This window comes from Phocoena sinus, chromosome 16, assembly GCF_008692025.1.
Source record: "Phocoena sinus isolate mPhoSin1 chromosome 16, mPhoSin1.pri, whole genome shotgun sequence".
NCBI classification, from domain to species: Eukaryota; Metazoa; Chordata; class Mammalia; order Artiodactyla; family Phocoenidae; genus Phocoena; species Phocoena sinus.
The window spans coordinates 56,692,522-56,718,354 of record NC_045778.1 but is presented as its reverse complement, the minus strand read 5'-3'; the positions used below and the strand labels follow the sequence as shown (position 1 = coordinate 56,718,354).

The window sequence follows — 25,833 nt, the reverse complement described above, 5'->3', positions numbered from 1 at the left end:
ATAGGAGACAATGAAAGTCCCCTTGTGTGGAATAGGGTCTCAGAGGTGAGATAATATTGGATAGCTGGGGATGGGGCAAGGGGTGGTTGTGACTGGATGTGAATACCAGTTTGCACTGAGGTGAAAACATAAGAGTAGCCTTTTGGTAGCTTAGTTAACTAAACCTCTCTGGAGAGTGTCCACAGCAAACTTATTTTTTAAAATATATTTCCCGTAGTAATAATAGGATTATTAGAGTAGAAGCCTTAGGCGGTAGGAAGAAGCCTTCATGCCTCATGGTAAACTTTTGAGCAGGGGAGGGATATGATAAAATGGGTACATTTGTAATCTTAGTTTGGCATGAATGATTTGGTAGACTGGAAGAGACAGTGTCTGGGGCGAGGTTTAAGAGAGATATGATGGGAGTTGGATGAGGTAGCAAAGAGTAAGTGACGAATGGAATAAATATTTTGAGAGAAGAAATTAGAGGACGAAAGGAAGTTAGAAGCGTGGAGCTAGTTAAAAAAGTTAAAACTGATGATCTACAAAATGAATAGTTCATAATCAGATAATTAAAAGTTTGCTGCAAAACAGTTTGCTGCAAAACTATAGGGTAATTTTTTAACTGGGGCAAATCCTTTCCTCACCTTCTTCAATAATAAGGCAGATGCTAACTGTTTAGCTTATATTTTGTGAAGATAGCCTGAAACAGCAATATTGGAACTACTGGTTATTTTCAAAAACAAACTGCCGATTACGAGAACGTTCCTCTAAGATTTCATTATGATGTATTTTCAGGATAAGGATAGTTCAAGAAGGGCTCTAACAAAGTGAGAGAGTGGCATGGGCATATATACACTACCAAATGTAAAACTGAGCTAGTGGGAAGCGGCTGCATAGCACAGGGAGATCAGCTTGGTGCTTTGTGACCACCTAGAGGGGTGGGATAGGGAGGGTGGGAGGGAGGGAGAGGCAAGAGGGAAGAGATATGGGGATATATGTATATGTATAACTAATTCACTTTGTTATAAAGCAGAAACTAACACACCATTGTAAAGCAATTATACTCCAATAAAGATGTTTAAAAAAAAAAAGAAGGGCTCTGGAGAAAATAAATGAACAGTTTGTTGTCCACACCCTACACTTCCAACCCATTCCTGAAGATTCTTTCTTTGTTCGATTTTTGATATTGAATATAATTTAGTGTGAGAAATTAGATCCATCTATTCAAAGGACTATAGTGGCCATGACTATATTCTTCATCATTTATAAATGAATCCAGTGGTACAGACTATTGCTGGTAGTAGCATTTCTCTAACTTTTTGATCTTAGGATGCCTTTACATTCTTAGAAGTTTTTGAGACCCTAAAGAGCACTTGCTTGTGTGAGTCTATTGATATTTACCATATTAGCTGTTAAAGCTGAGAAATCTTTTAAATTATCAATTTATTTTTAAAAACTCATATTAGCATTAATAACATAAATAAGTTTATGAAAAATAACTAGTTTCCTAAACAAAAAAAAATTTAGTGAGAAGAGTAACATTGGTTTGCAGTTTTTGCAGATGTCTTTAATACTTGGTTTAATAGAAGAAATCTAGATTCTTTTACTTGAATCTATATTCAGTTTGCCACGTTACATTGTTTTGACTGAAGTATATGAAGTGTATGAAGAAAATATGATAGTTTTGACCTCACAGACCCTCTGAAAGGATCTTAAGGATCCACCCCCAGGGTTCAGCAGACCACATTTTGAAAACCATGGGTTTACAGGAATGTTCACTATATTGTCACTAAATTGTCAAAAAGTGTTCATGCACTTAAAACTCTAGGTTTATATTCCCATGAATGTGGTAGCTATTTAAGATGGTGAGTTGCACTGTTAGTTGGTTATACCAGTATCCTGCTGAGGTGATAACCGAGGTCATTATCTTTGCTTCTCTTCTCTTTCTTCAGGTGACCTAGTGGTTCTCGATGGCACTCCCACTGCCGGGTGGCTGCAGGGCCGGAGCTGCTGGGGTGCCCGGGGCTTCTTCCCATCCTCATGTGTTAGGGAGCTCTGCCTCTCCTCACAGAGTCGGCAGTGGCACTCACAGAGTGCCCTTCTCCAGATTCCCGAGTATTCAATGGGACAGGCCCGGGCACTGATGGGGCTCTCTGCCCAGCTGGATGAGGAGCTGGACTTCAGAGAAGGGGATGTGATTACCATTATTGGAGTTCCTGAACCAGGCTGGTTTGAAGGGGAGTTAGAGGGTCGAAGAGGCATTTTTCCGGAAGGTTTTGTAGAGCTTTTGGGGCCCCTGAGGACTGTGGATGAGTCAGTAAGTTCTGGAAATTGCGATGACTGCATTACTAACGGTGAAGTAGGTACCAACACAGGAGAAGAGAGACAGCCAGAAGAGGAAGGCGAGCAGCCAGGCACCTATGGGATTGCCCTCTACAGATTCCAAGCCCTGGAGCCAAATGAGTTGGATTTCGAAGTAGGCGATAAAATCCGAATCCTGGGGACCCTGGAAGATGGCTGGCTAGAAGGATCACTGAAGGGCAGGACAGGCATCTTTCCTTACCGCTTTGTAAAGTTATGTCCTCAAACAAGGGTGGAGGAAACCGTGGATCTGCCACAGGAAAGCAGCCTCACCAACATCCCTGACACATCTTTGGATTGTTCAGAGGACTTCTTAGAAGTGGAAGGAAAAAGACATGAATCTCATGAGTATAAAGCAGAGAAGTCCAACTCAGTTATTTCTGAAACATCCACTTCCCCACTGGAGCATCTGACTTCTGAGTATGAAGAAGACAAAAACTCTCACTGGGATGTGGGCACCTCAGAGGGGCCCCCAAGAAGCACAGGTTCAGGGCACGAACAGCTTCTTACCAAATACTCTTCCACAAAGGATCCTTCAGAGGTGGTAAATGGTGTTACGTCCCAAACTCCAGTACCTTTTCATCCCGAATTGCAGAAAAACCAGTATTATTCTATAGGAGGAGGAAGCAACCCCTGCCCCAACCAGTACTCTGACCCTCTTCCTCTAGAAGCAAGGACTAGAGACTACTCCAGCCTACCTCCCAGAAGAACATACTCCCAGCCGAAAACCCTTCAGAAGCCAGTGCCACCTCTTCATAGCACCTTTTCCCGTTTAGCCTCCAGGGCAGTCAGACCCAGCCAGTTGAGCCCTCAGCTCCAGGGCATGGCGAGGTGTGTGAAAAAGCACCTCACACCCAAAGAAAATGCTTCCAGCTTTTGCTCTGCATCAGAGAGATCAGAGATGAAGCCTGGTCTGCAAGACAAGACACCTGCTGTGGAAGCAGTGGCACTTTCACAGGGAGACGGCAACACGGACCTGGATTCTAAGTTGACACAACAACTGATAGAGTTTGAGAAGAGCTTGTCAGGGCCCGGCACAGAACCAGATAAAATTTTGCGCCACTTTTCAATCATGGACTTTAACTCCGAAAAGGATATTTTCCGAGGTTCCTCGAAGCTAATCATCCAGCAGGAGCTGCCTGAGAGGAGAAAGGCTCTAAGGCCACCGCCACCCCGTCCCTGTACTCCAGCATCCACTCCTCCCCATTTGCCAGTGGACCAGAGCCTGAGACCGGAACCACCCTTGGCAATGCGACCCTCTCGCCCCGCTCCCCTGCCTCCCTCGGCCCAGCAAAGAACGAATGCAGTACCCCCCAAGCTCCTAACCTGTAACCGTCCTAGCTGGGAGAGCCTAGAAAAGGAGGGCCCTGAGAACATGGAGAAAACTTTGGACCAGACTTCCCAGTGTCCCTTAGTCTTGGTGAGGATTCAGGAGATGGAACAGGACTTGGATATGTGCTGCAGGGCTCAAGAAGAGCTGAACTTACTGCTAGAGGAGAAGCAAGAGGAATCACTAAGGGCAGAGGCCCCTGAGAATCTTGAGTTCTACGAGAGTAACATTGAGAGTTTGAACATGGAACTCCAGCAGCTTAGAGGTAAGTGATGAGGAGATAGTATATACTTGTTTCTTGACACCCTCAAGTCCAAGTAACAGCCTACCCAGGCTTTTAGGGATATGTTACCATCTATGATGGACAGTTAAGGAATGGTTTGCTTTTTATTACCTAATTTCTCGCTCTGTCACCACAATTAGATGGCTCTGTCTGAATGTATCCTATGACCACTATAGCCTCCTAACTCCATTTGCTGCTCAGGTAAAAAAGCTCAGACCTCAGTGACATCCATAGCAGTTGTGCAGATGGAAGTCCCCAGATATAACTAACTTTAACCAGACTCTGCTCAGGACTAAAGACTTCCAGGCTAAGACTCATGAGAAAACAGTATGTTGTATCTTTGTGGTCCAGGGACTAAGTTTCAATAATAATAACAAACATTTATAATGTATTAATAAGCATTTGTCACAAAGAATCTTCACAGTTACCTTGAAGGTACTGGGTTAATTCATATGGCTACTTTATAGATGAGGAAACCGAGACTTGCAAATATTAAGTAGCTTGCTAAGGGAACCGGGAATCGAGCCCATGTCTTTAACTACTATGGTTTACTGTTTCCCACCTTGCACATTCAAAAATTGAAATGCTGTCTCTTAACTTGGGGGTGACCAGGCTCTGGAGACTTCATTTGTATTCACCAGCCTATCAAGAGAAATAATTTATAAAGTAGGAAGAAGAAAAGAGTGAGATAATAGCAACTGGTCTAGGGCCTGAGGAGAGCATGACTGCATGCCTTTGCATGCGTGCCAGAGAGCTCTGAACCTACATGTCCTTAGGAAAGTCAATAATAAAAAGCACTCTGTGGGTCTAGGAGTTGCAGGATCCTAATAAATGAAAACAAGGTAATGGTGACCCAGAGAGACTAAATCAAGATGGCAGACCAAGTACACATACCAACTTTCCCTTGTCCTTTAGATCTCTAAAAGTGAATGAAAAAATAATAATAAAAAATTCCAAGAAGAAAGAGTATTATCAGAAGGCCAGAAGGCGAGTAATTTTCTGGAAGTTGGAGAGCAGACGGATTACAGAAAGAGAGGAAACCTCTGTCTAAAATATGCTCAGGCAAGAATTGCTGTGCAAGTGGGCACAGTTCTGCGGGAACTCCAAACTCAGAGGCGTGGCCCGGGAGGGTGTCCTGGAGCACATGCAGGATGATGAATTAGGGACCAGCCAGATCACTGGGCCCCTGGGTCATTTGTGCTCAACAGGGCAGTGGTGACATTTGCTCTCAAGGTAAAGCACGAGGGTGAGCACCTAGACATGTCCTCAAGAGGGTGTTCATTTAATATGAGTATCTGAACTCTTGGGGAATGCCAGATACCTTGACGATTTCAGAGTGCCTGAAATGGAATCCTGAGGGAACTTTGGCTCAGCGCTACATCCTCAAAGCCATAGCAAGCCCCAGATTCTCCGTCACCTTCCATACATACAAGTTTTGAGATATACTTGTAAACTGTTCTTGCATTAGATATACAGGTGACAGAGAACAAAACTCTCCCAAATTCCAGGTAGCAAAAATTTCTCAATAATGATACTTATTAGAATTAGTAGTGTTCCAGAGAAATATTATGTCTTCTATGCATAAAAGCAGTGTGCAGTGTTTTTAAAGGACTATGTGGAGTAATGGACTGGTACTGAGGGATGAAACTGGTATTCTTTTTTGTTCAATTGACCTTCTTTTTCAGGACTAATAATTCAGCTCGTGTTCTTACTATGTTTTTTTTTAAGTTCTAAAAGTTTAATGCTGTGAAAGACCTGCAGTAGGTGTGTATAGTCTTAATCAGGAAACTGTCCTTTATTTGCATTCACCAAATACAGCATTGGCTGTATTAATATTGACTTGATTGCTTTTCAATAGGTGTATTATTTGTATCAATTGCTAGTATGATGAAATTACTTATTTCTTGCAATCACTGACAGTTCCTCTTAAGGTCATCTTTTTCTGTCTTCATAAAAAGTATATCCAGCAATACAAGAAGTCCCTTGAAAGAGGCAGAATTAATCAGTTTGAGCACCAGGCTTTACCCCTCCAATCCAATCCCATACAATCTCTAACCTTGAAATTTAAGGCATAAGATTTAAAGAACTTTGATACAGTATTTATCTAATCCTGATTGACATTATATTTAGTTGTTTATATGCCTCTCAATGAAAATTTTAAGCCTAATGAAAAGACAGATACTGTACATTAGTTGGTTTGTCATTTCCCACACACCTGGTATAGTATCCAACAGGTAGTAGACTCAGTAAATACTTGGTGAATTTAGTTTAACTGAATGAAGTTGAAGTTTCTGCTCTACCTTCCAGAACTTTCAAAGATCTCCTTCCTCCATTGTTACTTTGAACTTGGACTACTGGAGAGCTAAGGACTGTCAGTGCTGAGATGCTGGTCCCCTTGTCAGACACAGTCAGTGGTAGCAAAATAGTCCAGTGCTGTGCCAGACCCAAAATTAGGTTCTTTATTGTAGCTATTGCTCCTCCTTCCTCTTCTTTTTATTCTTCTTCTTTTTTTAAATAAGAAAATGTATGGACAAATGCCTAGCTATGCTTATCATGTGGTAGGCATTTAATAGGGGTTTGAGAAATTAGAAGAAATATAATTAAGAAGCACTTCTAATTGCAAGACTTAAGTATAAGAAGAAAGGGTATGGCTTTATTTATTTGAACTGTAGTCAACTGAGGGCTCTGGTTTGTGCTTGGTGGTTTTAGAGCAGGATACACGTGACGGTTTGGTTTACATTCAGCTCCACCTTATGCATATAAGTGTGAATCTAGTTAGATCAACAGGGAATACATTGAATGGATTCAATTTAAGTATAGGATGGTATATAGATTTACATATAGCTCACACTTAAATATATATAGCCTTTATACTGTTCTTCATATTGCTCCTTAAAACTCTGGAATTATTACATCATGAGGACTCATTTCCTAGAAGCTGTATTTTTTTTCAAATCTGATGTTACCTTTTATAGTTTTCTATTTCCTGTAGGTATCTTTCAGCTTGTTTTTTATTTTCTTTACTTATGGTAAGAATAGTTATTTTATAGTCTGCATATGATAATTCCAAGATATTAAGTCTTAGTGGGACTGTTTTTGGTGTCACATGGTTCTTATTCATGTGGTCTAGACTCCTTGTGTGTCTGGTTACCTTTTACTGTGTGCTAGTCATAGTATTTGGAAAACATTAAGACCGGAGATGAAGGCACCTGTCTCCAGAGAGGATTTGCACTTCTTTCTGTCAGCTGCTTCTGGTCAGCTAATGTTTCCCAATTCCTGAAGGATAGTAATCTTTGAGATTCAGGAACAAGAAATTGGAATTCCTGAAATTATAAATTATTCTGTATTTAAAAAAAAACTTTTATTTACATGTTCTTAAGTAATAACAGTAATGACTGTAATAATCAACAGTGAACAATTTTCCTGTGTTAGGATTATACTAAAAGTGTCAGAGATTTTATGTATATATACACATATATATGAAATAAATGCATAAGTTTTTATTATTATGAACCAAAATATTATGAGATTATATATTTTAATGACATGTAAAATTCTCTACCTGATAATTAACTTTGAAATATTTTCTACTTTTTTAAAAAAAATTTTATTTATTTGTTTTTGGCTGCGTTGGGTCTTCGTTGCTGCGCGAGGGCTTTCTATAGTTGCAGCAAGTGGGGACTACTCTTGGTTGCAGTGCGCGGGCTTCTCATTGCAGTGGCTTCTCTAGTTGCGGAGCATGGGCTCTAGGCGCTGCAGGCTTCAGTAGTTGTGGCTCGTGGGCTCCAGAGCGCAGGCTCAGTAGTTGTGGCGCACAGGCTTAGTTGCTCTGTGGCACATGGGATCTTCCCTGCCCAGGGCTCGAACCCGCATCCCCTGCATTGGCAGGCGAATTCTTAACCACTGCACCTCCAGGGAAGTCCCTATTTTTTACTTTTTACTTTAAAATAATTTTGGATTTATAGAGAAGTTGCAGAAATAGTAGAGTTCCCTTAACCCTAATATCTTACATAACTCAAAAATATTTATCAAAATTAGAAAAATAACATGATACTAGACATCTGATAATATAAAACATTAAAATAAGGGAATATTAACACAAAATAAATGTTAAATAAAAATAATTTAAAAACTGTAAAATCATACCACAAATATTTAGTATTTAAAGTGATTTTTAAAACAAAATTTTAAATACACAAAGTATTAGTTGATCTTTATTTTGTGACTAATATTCCAGACATAGAAAAAAGTTTCCTTTGATGTTGGTTGAGTGTTAAGAATGTATCCAAAAACATCTTCAGATGGGGCCATTAGGGTACATGTTGCTTTGCATAAGCTCATAATCTTTCTTTTTTTTTTTTTTTACAGACAGGTTTTCTTTTTTTATTTTCTAGCAACTATTTGCATTGAATATTTCTGTTTTTAAATTTTAATGAAGTATAGGTGATTTACAATGTTGTGTTAATTTCTGCCATACAGCAAAGTGATTCAGTTATACATATGTGTGCTTATATTCTTTTTTAACAGTGAAAATATTTTGTCTACTTGCTCTGATTTTGACTTTGCCATTGGAATCAATATTGTTTTGCTAATTCAAATTTTAGACAATAAATTTGTGACAATATTCACATCTTTGAAAAATTTTTTAACTGAAATAATTAACATACAATATGATGTTAATTTCAGGTAATACAACATAATGATTCAATATTTAATATTCACATCTTCTCTGCATTTCTCTTGTTAAAATACTTACAAAGAACTATAACCTATAGCAAATACGAACACTGGAAAACACTGAGCAAACATTTTTGAGTAGTATTAAAATAATGGAACATTTGCCTCTGAGCAAGATTCAATGCTACACAGAATCATGTGTCAGAATTGCCAATTTAAGGACTTATTTTACTTCTAAAATTTGATATTTCTTGGACCATCACTTACAAGGTTTATATAAAATACACTGTGCAAATAAGCTTATTAGTATTTATTTTTATTTATTTTTGCAGTACGCGGGCCTCTCACTGTGTGGCCTCTCCCGTTGCTCCGGATGCGCAGGCCGTTGCTCCGGATGCGCAGGCTCAGTGGCCATGGCTCACGGGCCCAGCCGCTCCACGGCATGTGGGATCTTCCCAGACCGGGCCATGAACCCGTGTCCCCTGCATCGGTAGGCGGACTCTCAACCACTGCACCGCCAGGGAAGCCCCTTATTAGTATTTATTTTATTTGCAAGAGTGACTCACTGTTAGCGCACAGGGCCATGAACGCACGTGCTTTATAAACACATTCATAACATAGCAACAGTTACAAGCAATACTAACTGATTAGATCCTAGTCACTTTTCTCCTATGTACTTTTGTCCCGGTCAACCTTAATCGTTACTCTGTGGGTCAGTATTTTCTGCTCTTGCTTTCAACTTGACACTGGTAGATTCTTTCAAACCAGTAATGTCTCTACATTTATTGTTAAGCTTTATTCTCACAGAGAATTATAGTATTTTCTCCTTTTTTTTCCAGATTTCTCGGCTGATTTTTTCTTACGATTCAGAAATCGTTAAGATCGTAATATAAATTATATAAATATTATCGTAATATAAATTCCTTAAGGAACGCTAAGGAGGAATTCCCACATGGAAACGATATCATTCTCAGTCCACCTCCACCTTAAACTAATTTCAAGGCTTAAAGTACCTTGGACGGTGAAGGTATTAGAGCCCGAGATGTAATTTTTCAGGAGGGCTGGTCCAGTTCTGATTCTCTCTCAGGAGTCTCTGGAATCTTAGCTTATTTATAGAAAAGGTCTCCTTTTAGACTCCTTACCTTGCCTTGGGCTTTGGGTTATCGACCTCTTCTCCTCAGAGGGCCATTGAAACAAAAGCTGAGTTTTCTGGGACTGGTAGATGCCCCAGGGCATTGTAGTTTCTGTGGTTATTTACCTCTCTGGATTCTAGTTTTCCTTTTGGTTTTGGCCTGTACTCTACCATCTTGTCATTGATGATAGTTTTAAGATTTTTAAATAGTTCGTCTAACTTTTTAAGCTTTCTTTCTGTGAGATGGTTGGCCTAAACTTCAATTATTGGAAATAGAAAGTCCTTTATTAGTAGTTTTAGATAAGCTAGTGTTTGGCTATGTCTGAGAATTAGGAGTTTTAAGTCTGGAATTATCATGTAGAGTCAGGGTAGAATACTAGGAGGCATTTGTGAGTATAGTGTGTTGGGGAATGATATGTCATTGTAGGCTTCAGGATGATATCGAGTCAATCACTCATTCATCCAGCAAATGTTGGTTAAGTTTTTACCATGTGGCAGGCACTGTGTTAAGGGCAGGGTATATAGTAATAAACATAGATGTGTTGTCTGCCTTCCAGGAGCTTCTGGTCAGATGAGTTGCTAATTAACAAGTAGAAGTCCATATCTAAAACACAGTACCTTACTAGTTTGGGAAAGAATTCTTATACCTGAGGCATTCCAAGGAGTCTTCAGAATAATAAATTGCTTAATAATTTAAGCATATAATAATAATTGAGTTCCCTGGTGGCCTAGCGGTTAGGATTCCGGGCTTTCACCGCCGTGGCCTGGGTTTAATCCCTGGTCGGGGAACTGAGATCCCGCAAGCTGCGGGGCATGGACAAAACAAAACCAAAAATGGTACCTTCAAATCTGATAAATAGTTTGGCTTCTGAAACAGTAGAAATATTCAGCATTAGTCCACAGACTTTTCAGATTTACCAGTACAAGTTACTTTTAGAAGCCCTTATTAGAACTACATCCTGTGGCCCTGAGAGAATCTCATTTTAGCATATCATAGTCCTTTTCTACCTCGAGGAGAGGTTCACATGCCTGAATTGGACAGTCAGGGTTGTACATTCATTTCTTTACTCAGCAAACATTTCTTCAGCACATAGTATGACCCAGGCACTGGCTATACACTGATTAATAAAAAGGATATAGTCATAGTATCATTCGTATTTGTGTATCTTTGAAACTCTAGTGATCATACTGATATTGACCTCTGTATTTAATCACACTGTCTCTCTGTCTTGCTGCCTTTGAATTATGGCCATAGTTAATTTCTGTGTGGGCCAAGACCCTGTTGTTCTAAATCAGTGCAGTGGTTGGTAAATTGTAGAGTCAGCCTCTTCCACATCAGGAACCTTGCTCCTAAACGTCTCCCCTTAAGGTAATGCCAGGAAGAAGGTTGGCCAGAGACACTCGGGGTAATTTTTAATTTGAATTTTAAATGACTGTTGCATATCAAATCAGAATATGTTTTTCAGGAAAGTAACATTTTCACCAAGATATTGGGTGAGATCTAAGGTCCACTAAAGAGAGCCATTAGGTTAACCAGTTGGAGAATGACTGATATGGAATAATAACATCTTTACACTGAAGTGATACATAATATTCCAGACAGATTTTTAAAAATTGAAAGTATGGTTTTTCTACATACAGAAGCAATTTATTGTTCTGAAGACTCCTTGGAATGCCTCAGGTATAAGAATTCTTTCCCAAACTAGTAAAAGGTAATAGAGTTTAAAAGGTAAAACGTTTTGTGGTCTTTTAAGATATAAAAGTTCATGTAAAAGAAATAATGGTTTTTCTTTCTAGTTTGTCAGTATATAAGAAAAAACCCAATATCCTCGGCTTTTGTAACATCTAGTTCAGGGTGTTGGCTCAGTAAAAATTAGCTCAGTTACTTGTAATGGATTTTATCTTGGTATATAAATCCATAAAACAGCAACCATAGTCAGAAGCCATTCAGAGTCCATGTTGTTTCAGGACAGAAGCTAGTTTTCCTTTTAGGAGACAGGGTTTAATGTATGTCAAGAACCGTAGCTAGGAATGGTTAACTTATAATTAGCCCGTGACTCACTAGTCTTTGCAGTTTGTAGTGTGGCTTTGTGAACATTTCTTCACCTCAGCTCCAGGCAGAGGGGTGGAGAAACTGGAATAGCTCCAGGGACTGCAAGTATGGGTTTCAGATTTCACCCAGGCTTTGCAGCACTTAGTGAGAGGACCTGCCTCTAGCTAGCCTCCTGCCTCAGCCACAGGCATTCCTGCTGCCACTGGCTACCTGAGCGTGTTGACTACTACTGTTCACTTTACCAGATGTAGCAAGACCCCAAAGATGAAAAACTCTGGGGCAGTCATTTATTCAATAAATACCGTTGAGCTCCTGCTATATTCCAGGCAGCGTTCTAGAGTTATAGCAGCGATCTCTGCCCCCATGGGGAGAGACAAACAATAAGTAAAAATATGCATATTATTAGGAGGCAAAAGAACCTATGGAATCAGGGAAGTGACTTTTGAGTGAAGATCTGAATGATTGTAGGAAGCCAGCCAAACCATTTTGGGGGGTGGGGGAGATTATTTCAGGCAGCTAGAACAGCAAGTATAAGAGTGTGCCTGTTGTTTGAGGAATAGCAAGGAGGCCAGTTCAACTAGAGCAAAGGCATGGGCTTTGTAGCCCATCATTCGGAGTAAGACGAGAAGCCCCAGGAAGCTTCTGAGCAGGGGAGCAACATGATCTTAGAACTTTACAGAGTCACTCTGTGGCGTTGAGAAAAGACAGAGGTGCAGAGGCAGAGAGACCAGTTAGGAGGCTACTGTAATGATCCAGGCAAGAGGTGATGGTAGCTTGCACCAGGATGGCAGAGTGGGGTTGAGGAGAAGTGCTCAGTTATTTTGAACATCATATATAAGGTATATTGGAGTTGGAGCCAGTAGGACTTGCTGGTGGATTGGATGTGAGGTGAAATAGATGAGGATGACCCTGAGATTGAGCAACTGGAAGGACTGGAGTTGCCAGTAATTTCTCAATTAATGGTGAAGAGTGCAGGAGACGTTGGTTGGTGGGGGAGGTGGGACAAGGCAGAGGTCAACTGCACAATTTGATACACAGGCCAGAGTTCAGAGGAGTTAGGCCTGGAGACATAAATTTGGGACGAATGAATTTTGACAGCACATAGACATAAATTCTTTGAGCACATAGACATTATTTAAAGTCATGACATTTAATGAGATTACTTAAAAAAACAGAAAAAGTATAGATAGGGAAAAAGAGAAGAGGCCCAGGGAGTGAGCTGTCTGGAAGATAGGAACGGAAAGAGTAGGATGATGACAGCAATTATAAATAATTGAGCGCTTATACTTTGTCAAACAATGTGCTAGGTGCTTTTAGACACTTTTTCCAGTTCCCCAAATTGTCCACATCTGACAGATGAGAAAACTGAGGTTTGCCCAAAGTCTCACAGTTGGTAAGTGGGAGAGCCAGGATTCAGATTCAGGTGGGTTTCACTGCACAGCTTTATGTACATTCTCACTGTGCCACAGAGAAGTGGCAGCGTGTTTTGACTTGAGGGATTGCTTGACCTCTGAGAGTGGGTGGTAGGAAGCAACAGTTGGAAAACTCAAATCTACAAGTGCTCAAGGTGGAAGGATCCCAACTGACTCTTGCCAACTTACTTCCAAAATAATTTATGCCAACAGTGACATTTTTAGTACTCTGATTGGTTGAAAACTATTTGCTAAATTACATATATCTGTGGATTTAAGAGCATATATGTATGTATTGACATATATATTTTTAAAATATTTAATCCTTCCTCACAGATATACTTTATTTGTGGTACGTGGGCCCCTCTCACTGTTGTGGCCTCTCCTGTTGCCGAGCACAGGCTCCGGACGCGCAGGCTCAGCAGCCATGGCTCACAGGCCCAGCCGCTCCATGGCATGTGGGATCTTCCCGGACCGGGGCACGAACCTGTGTCGCCTGCATCGGCAGGTGGACTCTCAACCACTGCACCACCAGGGAAGCCCCAGATATACTTTTGACTGTTGGCTTATCACGAAGTTACTTAAGTTTCCAAAGTGTTTACTCATTCATACTAGTAACATCCCCAAGCTGCTCACGGTTTCCAGTTTCTCTATTTGAACCCTCACCTAACTCACCTTTAAGTGCATCATAAGGTTTAAACTCTAAAACATCTTGAATGCTTCTCACAGCCCTGTCCATTTAGAACATCCTTCAAAGTATATCAGATACCCCCAACACCTCTTATTTTCCTGTATTGCAGTCTTTATTTTTCTTTTTACAGTGCTCTCACACTCTTTTCTCTGTTTCTGCCTTCCCCTATCCCAGTCAGTTGTCTTTTCATTAGTCCATAGTCTCTTCCTTTACTGGGGAACTTACTTTTTGATCTTAAGTATCTGTCTTCTCCCTCATTTCCAGAACCTCTTCCCACTTAGCTGGAGGCTGTTGCTGTATTGAGATCCCTCAAGTTACTTTAACCTTAATGATAGGGTCTTCTTTACAGCTCCTCCTAATTAACCCTTAGGCTGAGAGGCAGCTGCATTAAGAGTGGAAACCACATTCCTAGTCAAGGAATTTCTTGAATTCCTTCTGTGTGCTCGGTGACTGGGTACAAAGGAAAAGACCTGGGGCAGCCAATGTTGGGAATGTGGAAGACAAGGGAGATGAACTAGCAAAGGAAAAGGAGCAGCCAGTCAAGTGAAGGAAAAGCTTCAAGAAAGAGGAAGTGACTCTGTCCAAAAGCTACTGAGAAGCCAAGTAAGATGAAGTCTCAGAAATGACATTGGATTGGATGACCTTGTCAAGGGCAGTTTCAGTAAAGTGATAACAAAGGGATAAAAGCCTTATTGGAATGGATTAAAGATAGAGTGAGAGGTAAGGAAATAGAGGCATTGAGTATTTGGCTTGCTCAAGTCTTTCAAAGCAGAAGTTCTTTGTAAGATGGGAAACAGGACTTCCCTGGTGGCACAGTGGTGAAGAATCCGCCTGCCATTGTAGGGGACACGGGTTTGAGCCCTGGTCTGGGAAGATCCCACGTGCCGCGGAACAACTAAACCCGTGCGCCACAACTACTGAGCCTGTGCTCTAGAGCCCGCAAACCACAACTTCTGAGCCCGCGTGCCACAACTACTGAAGCCCGCGTTCCTAGAGCCCGTGCTCCACAGCAAGAGAAGCCACCACAATGAGAAGCCTGCGCACCGCAACAAAGAGTAGCCCCCGCTCACCGCAACTAGAGAAAGCCTGTGTGTAGCAACGAAGACCCAATGCAGCCATAAATAAATAAATAAATAAAATTTTTAAAAAGATAGGAAACATTCATAGGCTCATGAGACTGATAGTTAGAGGGGGCACACTGAAGTGCAGGAGAGGGAGGGCCTAATTGCCGAAACAAAGTCTTTGAGGGGTCAGGAGGGAGTGGATCAGTGAACCAACAGAGAGAGAGAGATTGGCCTGTTATCAGAGGAGAGACAGTTCTTCCATTCTAACAAGAGGGAAAGCAGAGCAGATGGGTACAGATGCAGGTAGGATGGTAGATTTGATGGTGAAAAGATGAAGAAACAGGCTTAGAGAGCTTAAGTAACTTTCCCAAGATTATACAGCTAGTTAGTGGCAGAGTCAGGATTCAAAAAAAAGCACACCCTGTGCTTTTAACTTGTAAGCTCTCCTGCCCTCTGCCTTGCATCTAGCATGTGCCCAATAAATATGACCACCATCAACTCATTAAACATGGGAGTACCTCTTGTGCCCCACGTACAGAGCTGTGCTGGAGATTGGACTTGGTCATTGCCCTCAAGCTTTCAGTGTAATAAAAGGAGGTAAACAAGTATAATAAAGTAACAGGTAAGATGAGAGGGATATTCGCATGGTGCTCTGGAAAATAGCAAGAACTATGGGAATCAGAGAGCGTCACTGGGGCAGAGTCTTAGAAAGTGAGGAGGAATTGATCATCAGGCCGGAGGAACCACATGGGCAGTTACAGAGATACTGTGAAAAGTTTAGGTAATTACCTGTTCTTACTAGATTTGTTTATTTTTTTTTTTACTGTCTCCTCCCTTTTGTTCCTTTACCTTTCCTCTACTTTCTGCCTCTTTTCTCTCATCCTTCAAATCCTGCTGCCCCACCTTCACTTCTAGCATTATGTTCGGAGAATTTCTATCCAGGGATGGTCATTGTAGCTGATCAGCCACCCTATAGTAACAGTAACAAACATCATGGCAGAGTACTGCTCAGGGCTTTTGAAGAGGGCCTGTGGGATGTGACTGTTGTTTCAAGTGAAAGGGAAGATAACTATCTACAAAGTTGTATTTCACTAGTAGGACTAGGACTGAGAAAAATAAGAAAGTTATTTCTCCGTTATGCTCCTCATTCCCTTGGGCCACATTTCTTTGCACACAGATTTATCACATGAAAAGTGCAACCCATTCACAGCTTTTGATTAGTTCTGGGTCTCAGTAATGAGGCAAACCTGAGGCGGTTTACATTTTTATACAGACTATATCTTTAAAGTCCTGCAGGCAGTAGGGCTTAGAAAAAGAGAAAAGGGGGTGAGGTGGGGAGAGAGGAGCTCCATATTATAACCAGCTCTTCACTCTCCACTCATCCAAAGATCATTTCTTTTTACCTTTGTGTAACCTTTACTACTGGATTATTTTTATAACTAGTATCCTTCTTACCTGTAATTTATCCTCTTTTTATCTGTTCTCTTGGTCGATTTACTAGGTGTGTTTCTTATCATGCTAGCTTTATCAAAGACTTTAAGTTGCCAAAGGAAACTCTGTTTTCCATAACAGTTAGGGAAAGATAAATCTTTACTTTTAACTTAGAAATAAGTAAGATCATAGAATTTTAGATTTAAAGTGGCAGAGAAACTATTAACTTCTTCATTTTACACTAAGAAAACTGACAGCCAGAGGTTAAGCATAGCTACAAACTGGTTATTAGCAGAAATTGAACTTCTAGAAGCTAGCTGTCCTAATTCCTCCTCCCATGTGCCCTCTTTTACACTGTTCCTCTGTATAAGTCATAGTCAAAGCTGTCCTCCCAAATTATGTTGTCATCCTGTTGGTTTGTGAACCAAACCACAGTCTTTATTGGGTTTAGGCAGTAGGTTTTAGATTATTGAGCCGGTCGATACTGGACAGTCTTTCTGTAATGTGCTGGTACAAGTGCTCATCGCAGTTGGGTGGTGAGGTTCAGCACTGGGGCAGGATGGAAGTAGGCCAGGACTGGAGACAAAGAGGGAATGGCAGTGTGGGGCGAGGTGTGTGCACACTTGCCTCGGCGGTGGTCCACCCCTGAATTAGACCATGATAGAGTGTACTTGTTTGTTTACTTGGTTTGAGGGAAATTAAGGCTTTCCTACGTTTTTGAGATACTCCTCTGAGTCTAGTGCCGTGAAGTCAGACAGATCTGGGTTCAAATTATGGCCCCTTCTTGTACTAGTTTATGTGATCTTGGACAGGTTTTTCAAAGTCTCAGAGATTCTTTATCTGTGGTAAAATAAAGATAACATAATATCCTCCTTACAGTTAGTGAAGATCAAAAAGCATTTATATCAACTTTCTTGCCCCTCATCCTGATCCTGGCACTTAATACATACTTGACAACACGGCAGCTGCCAGGGCTGTTGCTACTACTGCAACAGAACTATGGAACAAAAACCTTTGCATGAAAATCAGATTTAACAATCTAGAGGTTCATTCAGTAACTATTAGTGTAGAACCTAAAAGGTGTGTAACAGCACATTAGGTATTTGAGGAAAGGAAAAAGGAGTTGCGAGGAAAATAGAAGCATGGATTTTTAAAACTGGAGGAATCAACGATGTCATTGAGGCCAGCTGCCTCATTTTATAGATGGGTCGGTTGAGTCCCAGAGAGAATAAGTGGTTTACCCAAGAGTAAACATCTCATTATTATTATTATTTTTTGGCTGCATTGGGTCTTCGTTGCTGTGCACGGGTTTTCTCTAGTTGCAGAGAGCAGGGGCTACTCCTCGCTACAGCGTGCGGGCCTCTCACTGCGGTGGCCTCTCCCGTTGCGGAGCACGGGCTCCAGCTGCGCGGGCTTCATTAGTTGTGGCACGCAGGCTCAGCAGTTGTGGCACACGGCCTAGTCGCTCCGCGGCATGTGGAAGCTCGAACCCGCGTCGTCCCCCCCCCCCCCCCCCGCATTGGCAGGCAGACTCCCAACCACTGCGCCACCAGGGAAGACCAACATCTCATTTTTTTTTTTTTTTTTTTTTTTTAACATCTTTATTGGGGTATAATTGCTTTACAATGGTGTGTTAGTTTCTGATTTATAACAAAGTGAATCAGCCATACATATACATGTGCTCCCATGTGTCTTCCCTCTTGCATCTCCCTCCCTCCCACTCTCCCCCCCCCCACCCCTCCAGGCTGTCCCAAAGCCCCGAGCTAATATCCCTGTGCCTTGCGGCTGCTTCCCCCTAGCTATCTACCTTACTACGTTTGTTAGTGTGTATATGTCCATGACTCTCTCTCGCCCTGTCAAAACTCACCCTTCCCCCTCCCCATATCCTCAAGTCCGTTCTCCAGTAGGTCTGCGCCTCTATTCCTGTCTTATCCCTAGGTTCTTCATGACATTTTTTCCCCTTAAATTCCATATATATGTGTTAGCATACGGTATTTGTCTTTCTCTTTCTGACTTACTTCACTCTGTATGACAGACTCTAGGTCTATCCATCTCATTACAAATAACTCAATTTCATTTCTTTTTAAGGCTGAGTAATATTCCATTGTGTATATGTGCCACATCTTCTTTATCCATTCGTCCGATGATGGGCGCTTAGGTTCTTTCCATCTCCGGGCTATTGTAAATAGAGCTGCAATGAACATTTTGGTACATGACTCTTTTTGAATTTTGGTTTTCTCAGGGTATATGCCCAGTAGTGGGATTGCTGGGTCATATGGTAATTCTATTCCAACATCTCATTATTGATAAAGCATATAACCCTGGTCTCCTTAGGGTACTTACATTGTTTCACAAATAGGGATTAGATAAAAGTTCAAGGATACTTGATAGATGACCAGATAGCTAAAAGAGTAATCTTACTAAAGACTCTCTTAGCATGTCACTCCCCTATTCAGAAACCTTCAGTGACTCTTTATTATCCATTGAATAAAATAAGTGGCATTCGAGTCCCTTGGGATCTGCTGCAACCTACCCCTCCAGCATGATCCCTGTTACTTATTCTTCAGAGTGTTCCCCATTACCTAGTTCTCCATATGTGGAAAGTCTTTGGAAACCCTGCTTATGCTTGAAGGCACAGCTCAAATGCTACCACTTCCATGAAACCTCCAATTGTCCTACCAGGGACTTCTGCTTTGTTGCCATTGCCATTTGTGTTTGTCAAAGGACTTTTCACATGCAATCTTACTTTATAGTGTGTTGCTCCTGCAGGGTAAGAGACGGAGACCAACTTCATCCTTTTCTCTTCCACAGTGCTTCACATAAAATAATCTAATGTTTGATGAATTCAAAATGGTATTTTTATACCCACCTTTCTGATTTCCAGCCTCATTCTCCAGTTCCTAAATATGCTGTATGAATTAGAAAAGAGATTTAGGAGATGAATGGTTTTGATGCTTCTCTGGCATGACAAGTATCAAGGAAAGTGTGAAAGCATATATAACTATTCCTTTGGGAAAGAGTTTTTACACTATAAAATTCCATACACCAGATCAGAATAAAAGATGTACTTTTTCTTTCCTGAGTGGGATAAGCCAGTGTGTCTGCAGACAGGAGCTGGAACAGCTTGTGATTTGAGTATACACTAATGGGTAACCTGAATCCCATAAAAGCAAAGCTCTCAAAGGCGGAAGAGTCCTGCCGCTGACTAAAGGGAAGGGGAATCCCGAAGAGTTTCAGATGTCCAAGGAGAGTAGAAAGCCAAACTCGGAGGACAGGTAGTGGAGGTCCTGTTTGAGCTGCACATGAAAGCATTTATTCTTACCCCGATTGATTACTAAAGGATTAAAGAGGCAGATGAGACTGTTACATGATCTTACCTCGGGCTTTTAAAGGGGGCTCTTTCTCTTTCACTCTGCTTTTTCTGCAAAAAAAAATGCTTCTTACCTTCAGCTCATAAAGCAGCCAAGCCAGTTTGACCAGCTTGAGGGAAACACCAAACAAAGCTGCCAACTCCAATCACATGAACGCTAGTTACTAATTACCTTCTGGGCTCCCTGGGGAAAGATAGAGCAGTCCACTGATTGGATCCTGAGGTCGAAATAACCTCACATCTCCCAGTGCTCCAACTGGAGTAGGAAGAAGAACGTTTACAGTGCTTTGGGAGACATTTTAAGACACTTTAAGAAGGACAGATTCAGGCTTAGGCTACACCGCACCTGTCCACATCTCCGTTCAACCCAGGTCCATGGAAGAGAGCGATAAAGCGTGTGTCTTTGAGCACAGTGAATATGTGTGAAACCCATGAGATGAGGAAAGAAAGAGAACTGGAGGAGAAAGGGCACTGGAGCTCCAGCTGGGAGTATGAAGATTGCAGAAGTCTACAGAAAAGGGACCTTACAGCGCTAGATGGACTTTACAGAGAAGGTGACTTGGATTCCAGATACCAGGCCACAGGGCAGAATCGACCTTACAGAAAAAGGCATTGTGGATACTGGGATTTTGAGCAGAGTGAACCAAGCTATATGGACAATGAGGAATCAAAGGAAAGTAGAAAGGACTGTATGCACCACGGAAGCGTGACTCCAGGCAGAAATGATTATAAGAATTCAGAAAACGTAGATTATGGGAATCCGAACCCTGCGACTAAGGATGATTGGTTTGCAGGAAGCCCAGATGTAACCTGGAAAGCTGGAGGATGTGGGGAGACGAATGGCTGCGTAAATCGTAAGAATCTGAATCATAATCCTGAGGACTCTAAAGAAACTGGACAATGGACTGGCTACAGGGGTTTGGATGATTCTGTGGAGAATTTTGGTCAGCCTCAAAACCGGCATATAGACCGCAGGAATTTTAATTACAATCTTGAGGATTGTAAAGAAACTAATTTTTATTATAGAGACCTCAATGATTTATATCATGTTCCTGGGAATTATACTAATGGTCAGTCTGTGGACTTCCCAGACTTGAATGGTGTCAGTGAAGGTAATGAATTTGTCAAATACTGTGACAGGGACAGGAATGTTTATCAAAATGATAAAATCGATCTCAAAGTGAAGACTCATGCCGGGGATCAGAGTAATTTTGATATGGAGAATAGAGGCTCTGATACTCTATTTGCAAACTGTGAATATAAATTTCAGAATTACAGAGGAACAGATTCTCTCCACCAAATGAAGACTTTGGAGTGTAATGGCATTGACAGACAAGGAATGATGGCACCTGGGAGCAGAGGGGTCATCCCGGAGGGTCTGCGGAATCAGTGGACCGGGGGGAACCAAGGAGAACATCATCGTGGCATTCCTTGGGGCAATTCATTAGAGAAGAATAGCTGGCATTTAGAGGAAGATAGAAAATTAAATGGCCCAGAGACTTGGAAAAGGAATAGCCGCTTCCGCAGCACAGCACCCAGCACCCTGAGATGCTCAGAATTTGTGCAAAACAGGAAGAGAGCCCAAGGTATGAACTCAGCCAGCCTTCTTAGAGGATAAGACCTGGAAATAGATAAAAGGGGTGATGGTTCTACCAGGTACCAGGTACATTTGTATACTTAAGGAACCTGGCCCCCAAAATTCTTATTAAGTGTATCTTGAGTGAGAACAGCCTTAGAGATTTAATTCTTCTGGGTGGCACATCACAGAGCGAGAGCGTGCATAGTGCTGTAAATTTGTGACATGGCTTTGAAAATCAGACTGTTGTCATGGGAACTCTCCTTTACCTTTCTTGGTTTTTGTCAGGGTCTCTAATCCCAGGTATCTTTCCCTTTTTACTTTAATATCTTTTGTTTGTCTTATGGAGACGGCAAGTCCTTTACCAGGGCGCCAAGTGAAAATTTATTTTCCTGGCGTGTTCTTTCTCTCAATCCCTACACTTTAGACATTAGGGGGAAAGAAGACTTAACTTGTTTTATACTTTGTTCATTCCTTGACATTCAGGAATCTTAAGTGAATGGTGAGCACTAAAACCCTTGTGGAAGTGAGAAGATTATTTATATTCTTCATGGTGCTTTGTACATGTTAAATATTCAGATGGCTTCATCTCACTGAGCTTTAACTAAGGTATCTGTAAAATGGGGATATTAAGAGTCTTTTATCATTAGAGGTTCTTTCTTTCTTGCCAGTTTGTCATCTCTTCTCCAGGTCTCAAATGAACTATGTTTATTTTATTTTGTTGTTGTTCCTGTTAAGTCTTGATTTTTTTTTTTTTTTAAATATCTGTTCTACTCATGCCAAACAGACTTTCTGGTTTTGGCCAATTTGGGGGGAGTCCAGCATATGATGAGAGGAGAAGGATTAGAGTCAGAAAATGTGAACAATCTGGAAAATCCATGTCACACTTTCCTCCCAAGTGAAGCTTTCTCATCCAGGTCTCCTTCAGAATAGGCCCACCGGTTAGATTTGTGGTGGGGGCCACTGAAAACATAAGTCCCTGGTGTGATCCTGGAATTTATCCAGTGGTCTTTCAACACAGGCTTGACTTAACTTGAATTTCCAGGGCACCATTTTGGACAAAGCAGGCTTTCTACCTGTATTTATAAAGATAAAAATGAAACCCGGCTTTAGTTGGGAGGCTGAGATATTTAGCAGCTAGGTGTTTTTTCCTAGGTGCATTTTTGCTCTGAAATGATAGGGATTGGATGACTTCTAAATTCCTTCCAGCTCAAAAAAAAATCTGATTCTGTGATTCCTTAGGTTAGTTTTTACATCGTTCCTTTTCCCTTCCCCCACAGCCGTTCCTTAGATGAACTTTGTTTCCTATCTTTAGTTCCTTATTGTATTAAGCCTCCTAATTGTGTTTATTCTGTTTGACTTAGGAGTCAAACCCTTCTCTCTGGAGTGTTGTAATATGCCCTATGAGCTCTCTGAAATCAGCTCAGTTCCATTTTATACCATTTCCATTTTTACAACTCTCTCTCTACTTGAGGACTTAACTTTTGATAGTATATTCATATTGACACCTCTTTTTATACCGCATAGTATATTCATATTGACACCCCTTTTTATACCGCTAATATCCTCCTTGACTTGTAACAAAATCTTAGTCTGTCCCAGAGATCTTTTTGTTTTCTAATGTTCTTTGCTAGCTGTTTTACAGCACATGTGCCACTGCCCTTCCTGAAAGTTACAGTTACAGCAGTTGATAACAAAAAGGAAACAAGCTTTGGAGTTGGTCTTCTGCCTTGAATGCACATCTCAGCTCCACCATTTACTAATAGTGTAACTTTAGACGAATTACTTAGCTTCTCTGAGCTTTGGATTTCTTATTTGTAAACTGAAGATGATCATACCTGTCTCATAGTGAGATAATATAAATAAAACACTTAATCACATGTCTGGGACATAGTAGGTGCTCATAAGTTATGATTTCTTCATCTTTTATCTACCCATCTCTCATCCTCCTTACAAATCCTTCCCCTACCCCGACTGTCACTGCATGGTCCCCGCCCTGCTGAGATCCAGACTGACCCCCCTCCCCCAACTGGACAGACATCTGCCCTCACACCCTGTGTTTGCAGGTGTAATTACCCAAGTGGAATGCCCGTGCCTTCCTCTCCCCCACTCTTCCCCACCCTCCACCTGCTGCATCTGAGAGACAAAGCGCTGTTCAGTGCCTGCTCCTTGACCATCTCCCAGGCTAGAAACCAAGTTGTTCTGCCAGGGTTTTTCCTTCCCCTCACCTTTCTTATCAGTTTCTCCTGTGAAGGCCTCAAGCTTAGATTCTTGTTAGGGCAGGTTTGTTATGGTTTTGCCCTTAGTCCTAGGGTATGGCTCCTGGGAGGTGGGCCTTACTCCTAAGGTGCGGCTCTGCAGAGGTTTCTAAGTGGAACACTGGACATATGTATTGAACTTCCTGATTTGAAGGGACTCAGATTTCAAACTGTCTTCCCAGCTGCAGAGAGTTGTGAATATCTGCCGGGCTCTTTAGCCTCCAGCTGTTATCGCTTTCTGCTGGGTTCCCTGGAGTCTCATCACTGCATGTACAGTTCAAGGATTTGAAGGGAATTTCTGCATAGATTTTGGGGCTGTCCTCTCTGCAGCATACTCTTTTGCAGGATTTCTCCCTTAACATCAAGCCACTTCAGAGCCCCAGAACCTTTTTGACTCTGCAGCCCAGTAAGATTACCACTTGCTGGCTCTCAGTTTTTGCTTTATTCTCCAGCATGCTGAAAGACTAGGGATTGCCTTGGGGTAGGGGGAGGAGGTATCAGGTAAATAGGGATCTTACCTAGTTTTCCAGCCATGTTTCAAGTCGTATCCCCTCCAGTTTCTGGCTGCTTTTGGTGGCTTTCTAGTGTCTTCACACAGTTATTTTTTTTAAAAAAATCTTGTCCAGGGGGCTTCCCTGGTGGCGCAGTGGTTGAGAGTCCGCCTGCTGATGCAGGGGACACGGGTTTGTGCCCCAGTCCGGGAAGATTCCCACATGCCGTGGAGCGGCTGGGCCGGTGAGCCATGGCCGCGGAGCCTGTGCTCCGCAACGGGAGAGGCCACAACAGTGAGAGGCCCGCGTATCACAAAAAAAAAAAAAAAAAAAAAAAAATCTTGTCCAGAGTTGCTAATAATTTTCAGTAGGGAGGTTAGTACAATGTAGGTTACCATTACTAGACCAAAAGTCAACACTAGGATTTTACACTTGCTAATAACATAAATAGTTTTGATGGGAAGGGGACCTGGTGCTTCAAATTCCATGTTAACTAGGTTAATTTAAGTGATATATTATGATATCTAAATGAAGAACTCTTACAGAGAGAAATAGGAAGCTGGAATTCAGATGTGAGTTAAGGCTAATGGTTCAAGGTTGGAAGGCTACAACACAAAATCCTCTTATATTATTACTAGAAGGAACGTGACATTTCAACAAGTCTAGTATTTTATACATGTGGGTAATCACCCGTGATTGGGTTTTGAAGTCTATTTAGTGGGTTACAACTAGCATTTTTTGAAAAATAAAATAGAAATGAATAGAAAGTTTCAAGTACATCTCATGTAGTAAAAGTAAGCATGTAATACCTCTTAGTGTGTGTATATACACATACATACATGGATTAGATAAATGTATGTATGTATCTACTGAACCACAATGTAAAATGTGAGTCACAGTGTGAAAAAGTACTTAAATCCAACTCACTCAGTTTATAAATGAAGAGACAGAGCTCAGAGAAGTTGAACCGTGTGGCCAAGGTAACTGGTCGATCCTTAGACCAGGAATAGAAACTGGGTCTCTTGATGCCCAGACCAGTGCTTTTACTACAACACCACAGTTAAAGCCAGAAGTGCAGGTTTAGGTTCATTTCAAATAAATGAACGTAGAAGAACAGAAAAGTATTGTGTTATGGGAGCCAGAGAAGGGCTTCGAATGGAGTGGGTTCAACTGTGTTACATGCGGCAAAGCTATGAGAGGACGTGTTCTAAGTAAAGACCATTTGGGACATGAGGTGAGGAATAGGAGCAACAGAGACACAAGGCATATTACAGGGATTTTAGGAGGGAAGTGGTGATGAGGGATATATAGTCATCTCTTGGTATCTGTATCTGCGAGGGGTTGGTTCCAAGACCAACACCCTACCCCCACCTTCACACCCTTGCAGATACCAAAATCCACAGATGCTCAAGTCCCTTCGATAAGATGGCATAGTATTTGCAGGTAACCTAATGCACATCCTCCCATATACTTTAAATCATCTCAATTACTTATAATACCTAATACTCTGTAAATGGTTGTAAATGCAGTGTAAATGCTGTTTAAACAGTTGCCAGTGTAGCAAATTCAAGTTTTGCTTTGGAACTTTCTGGATTTTAAAAATATTTTCGCTCTGCAGCTGGTTGAATCGGCAGATGCAGAGCCTGTGGATACAGAGGGCCTACTGTAAAAGCGGTTCCTTAAAAGGTTGGACAGTAATTGCAGTGGAGCAAGAAAATCTTG

The 25,833-nt window shown here is 41.4% G+C and overlaps 1 protein-coding gene across 3 annotated transcripts in view; it reads left to right on the top strand.

Moving 5' to 3' along the window:
• The window catches only part of DNMBP (dynamin binding protein), a 110,970-nt gene that overhangs the window by 41,509 nt on the left and 43,628 nt on the right, over nt 1-25,833 (top strand). The window contains exon 4 of one of the 3 annotated variants that reach the window (XM_032609027.1): nt 1,935-3,938. The exons of 1 other annotated variant lie outside the window; for it this stretch is intronic. In XM_032609027.1, the coding sequence (XP_032464918.1) occupies nt 1,935-3,938 (2,004 nt within the window). Of the gene's footprint in view, nt 1-1,934; nt 3,939-20,115; nt 21,373-25,833 lie in introns of those variants that run through there. One more of the 3 variants, XM_032609028.1, reaches the window with a different exon arrangement.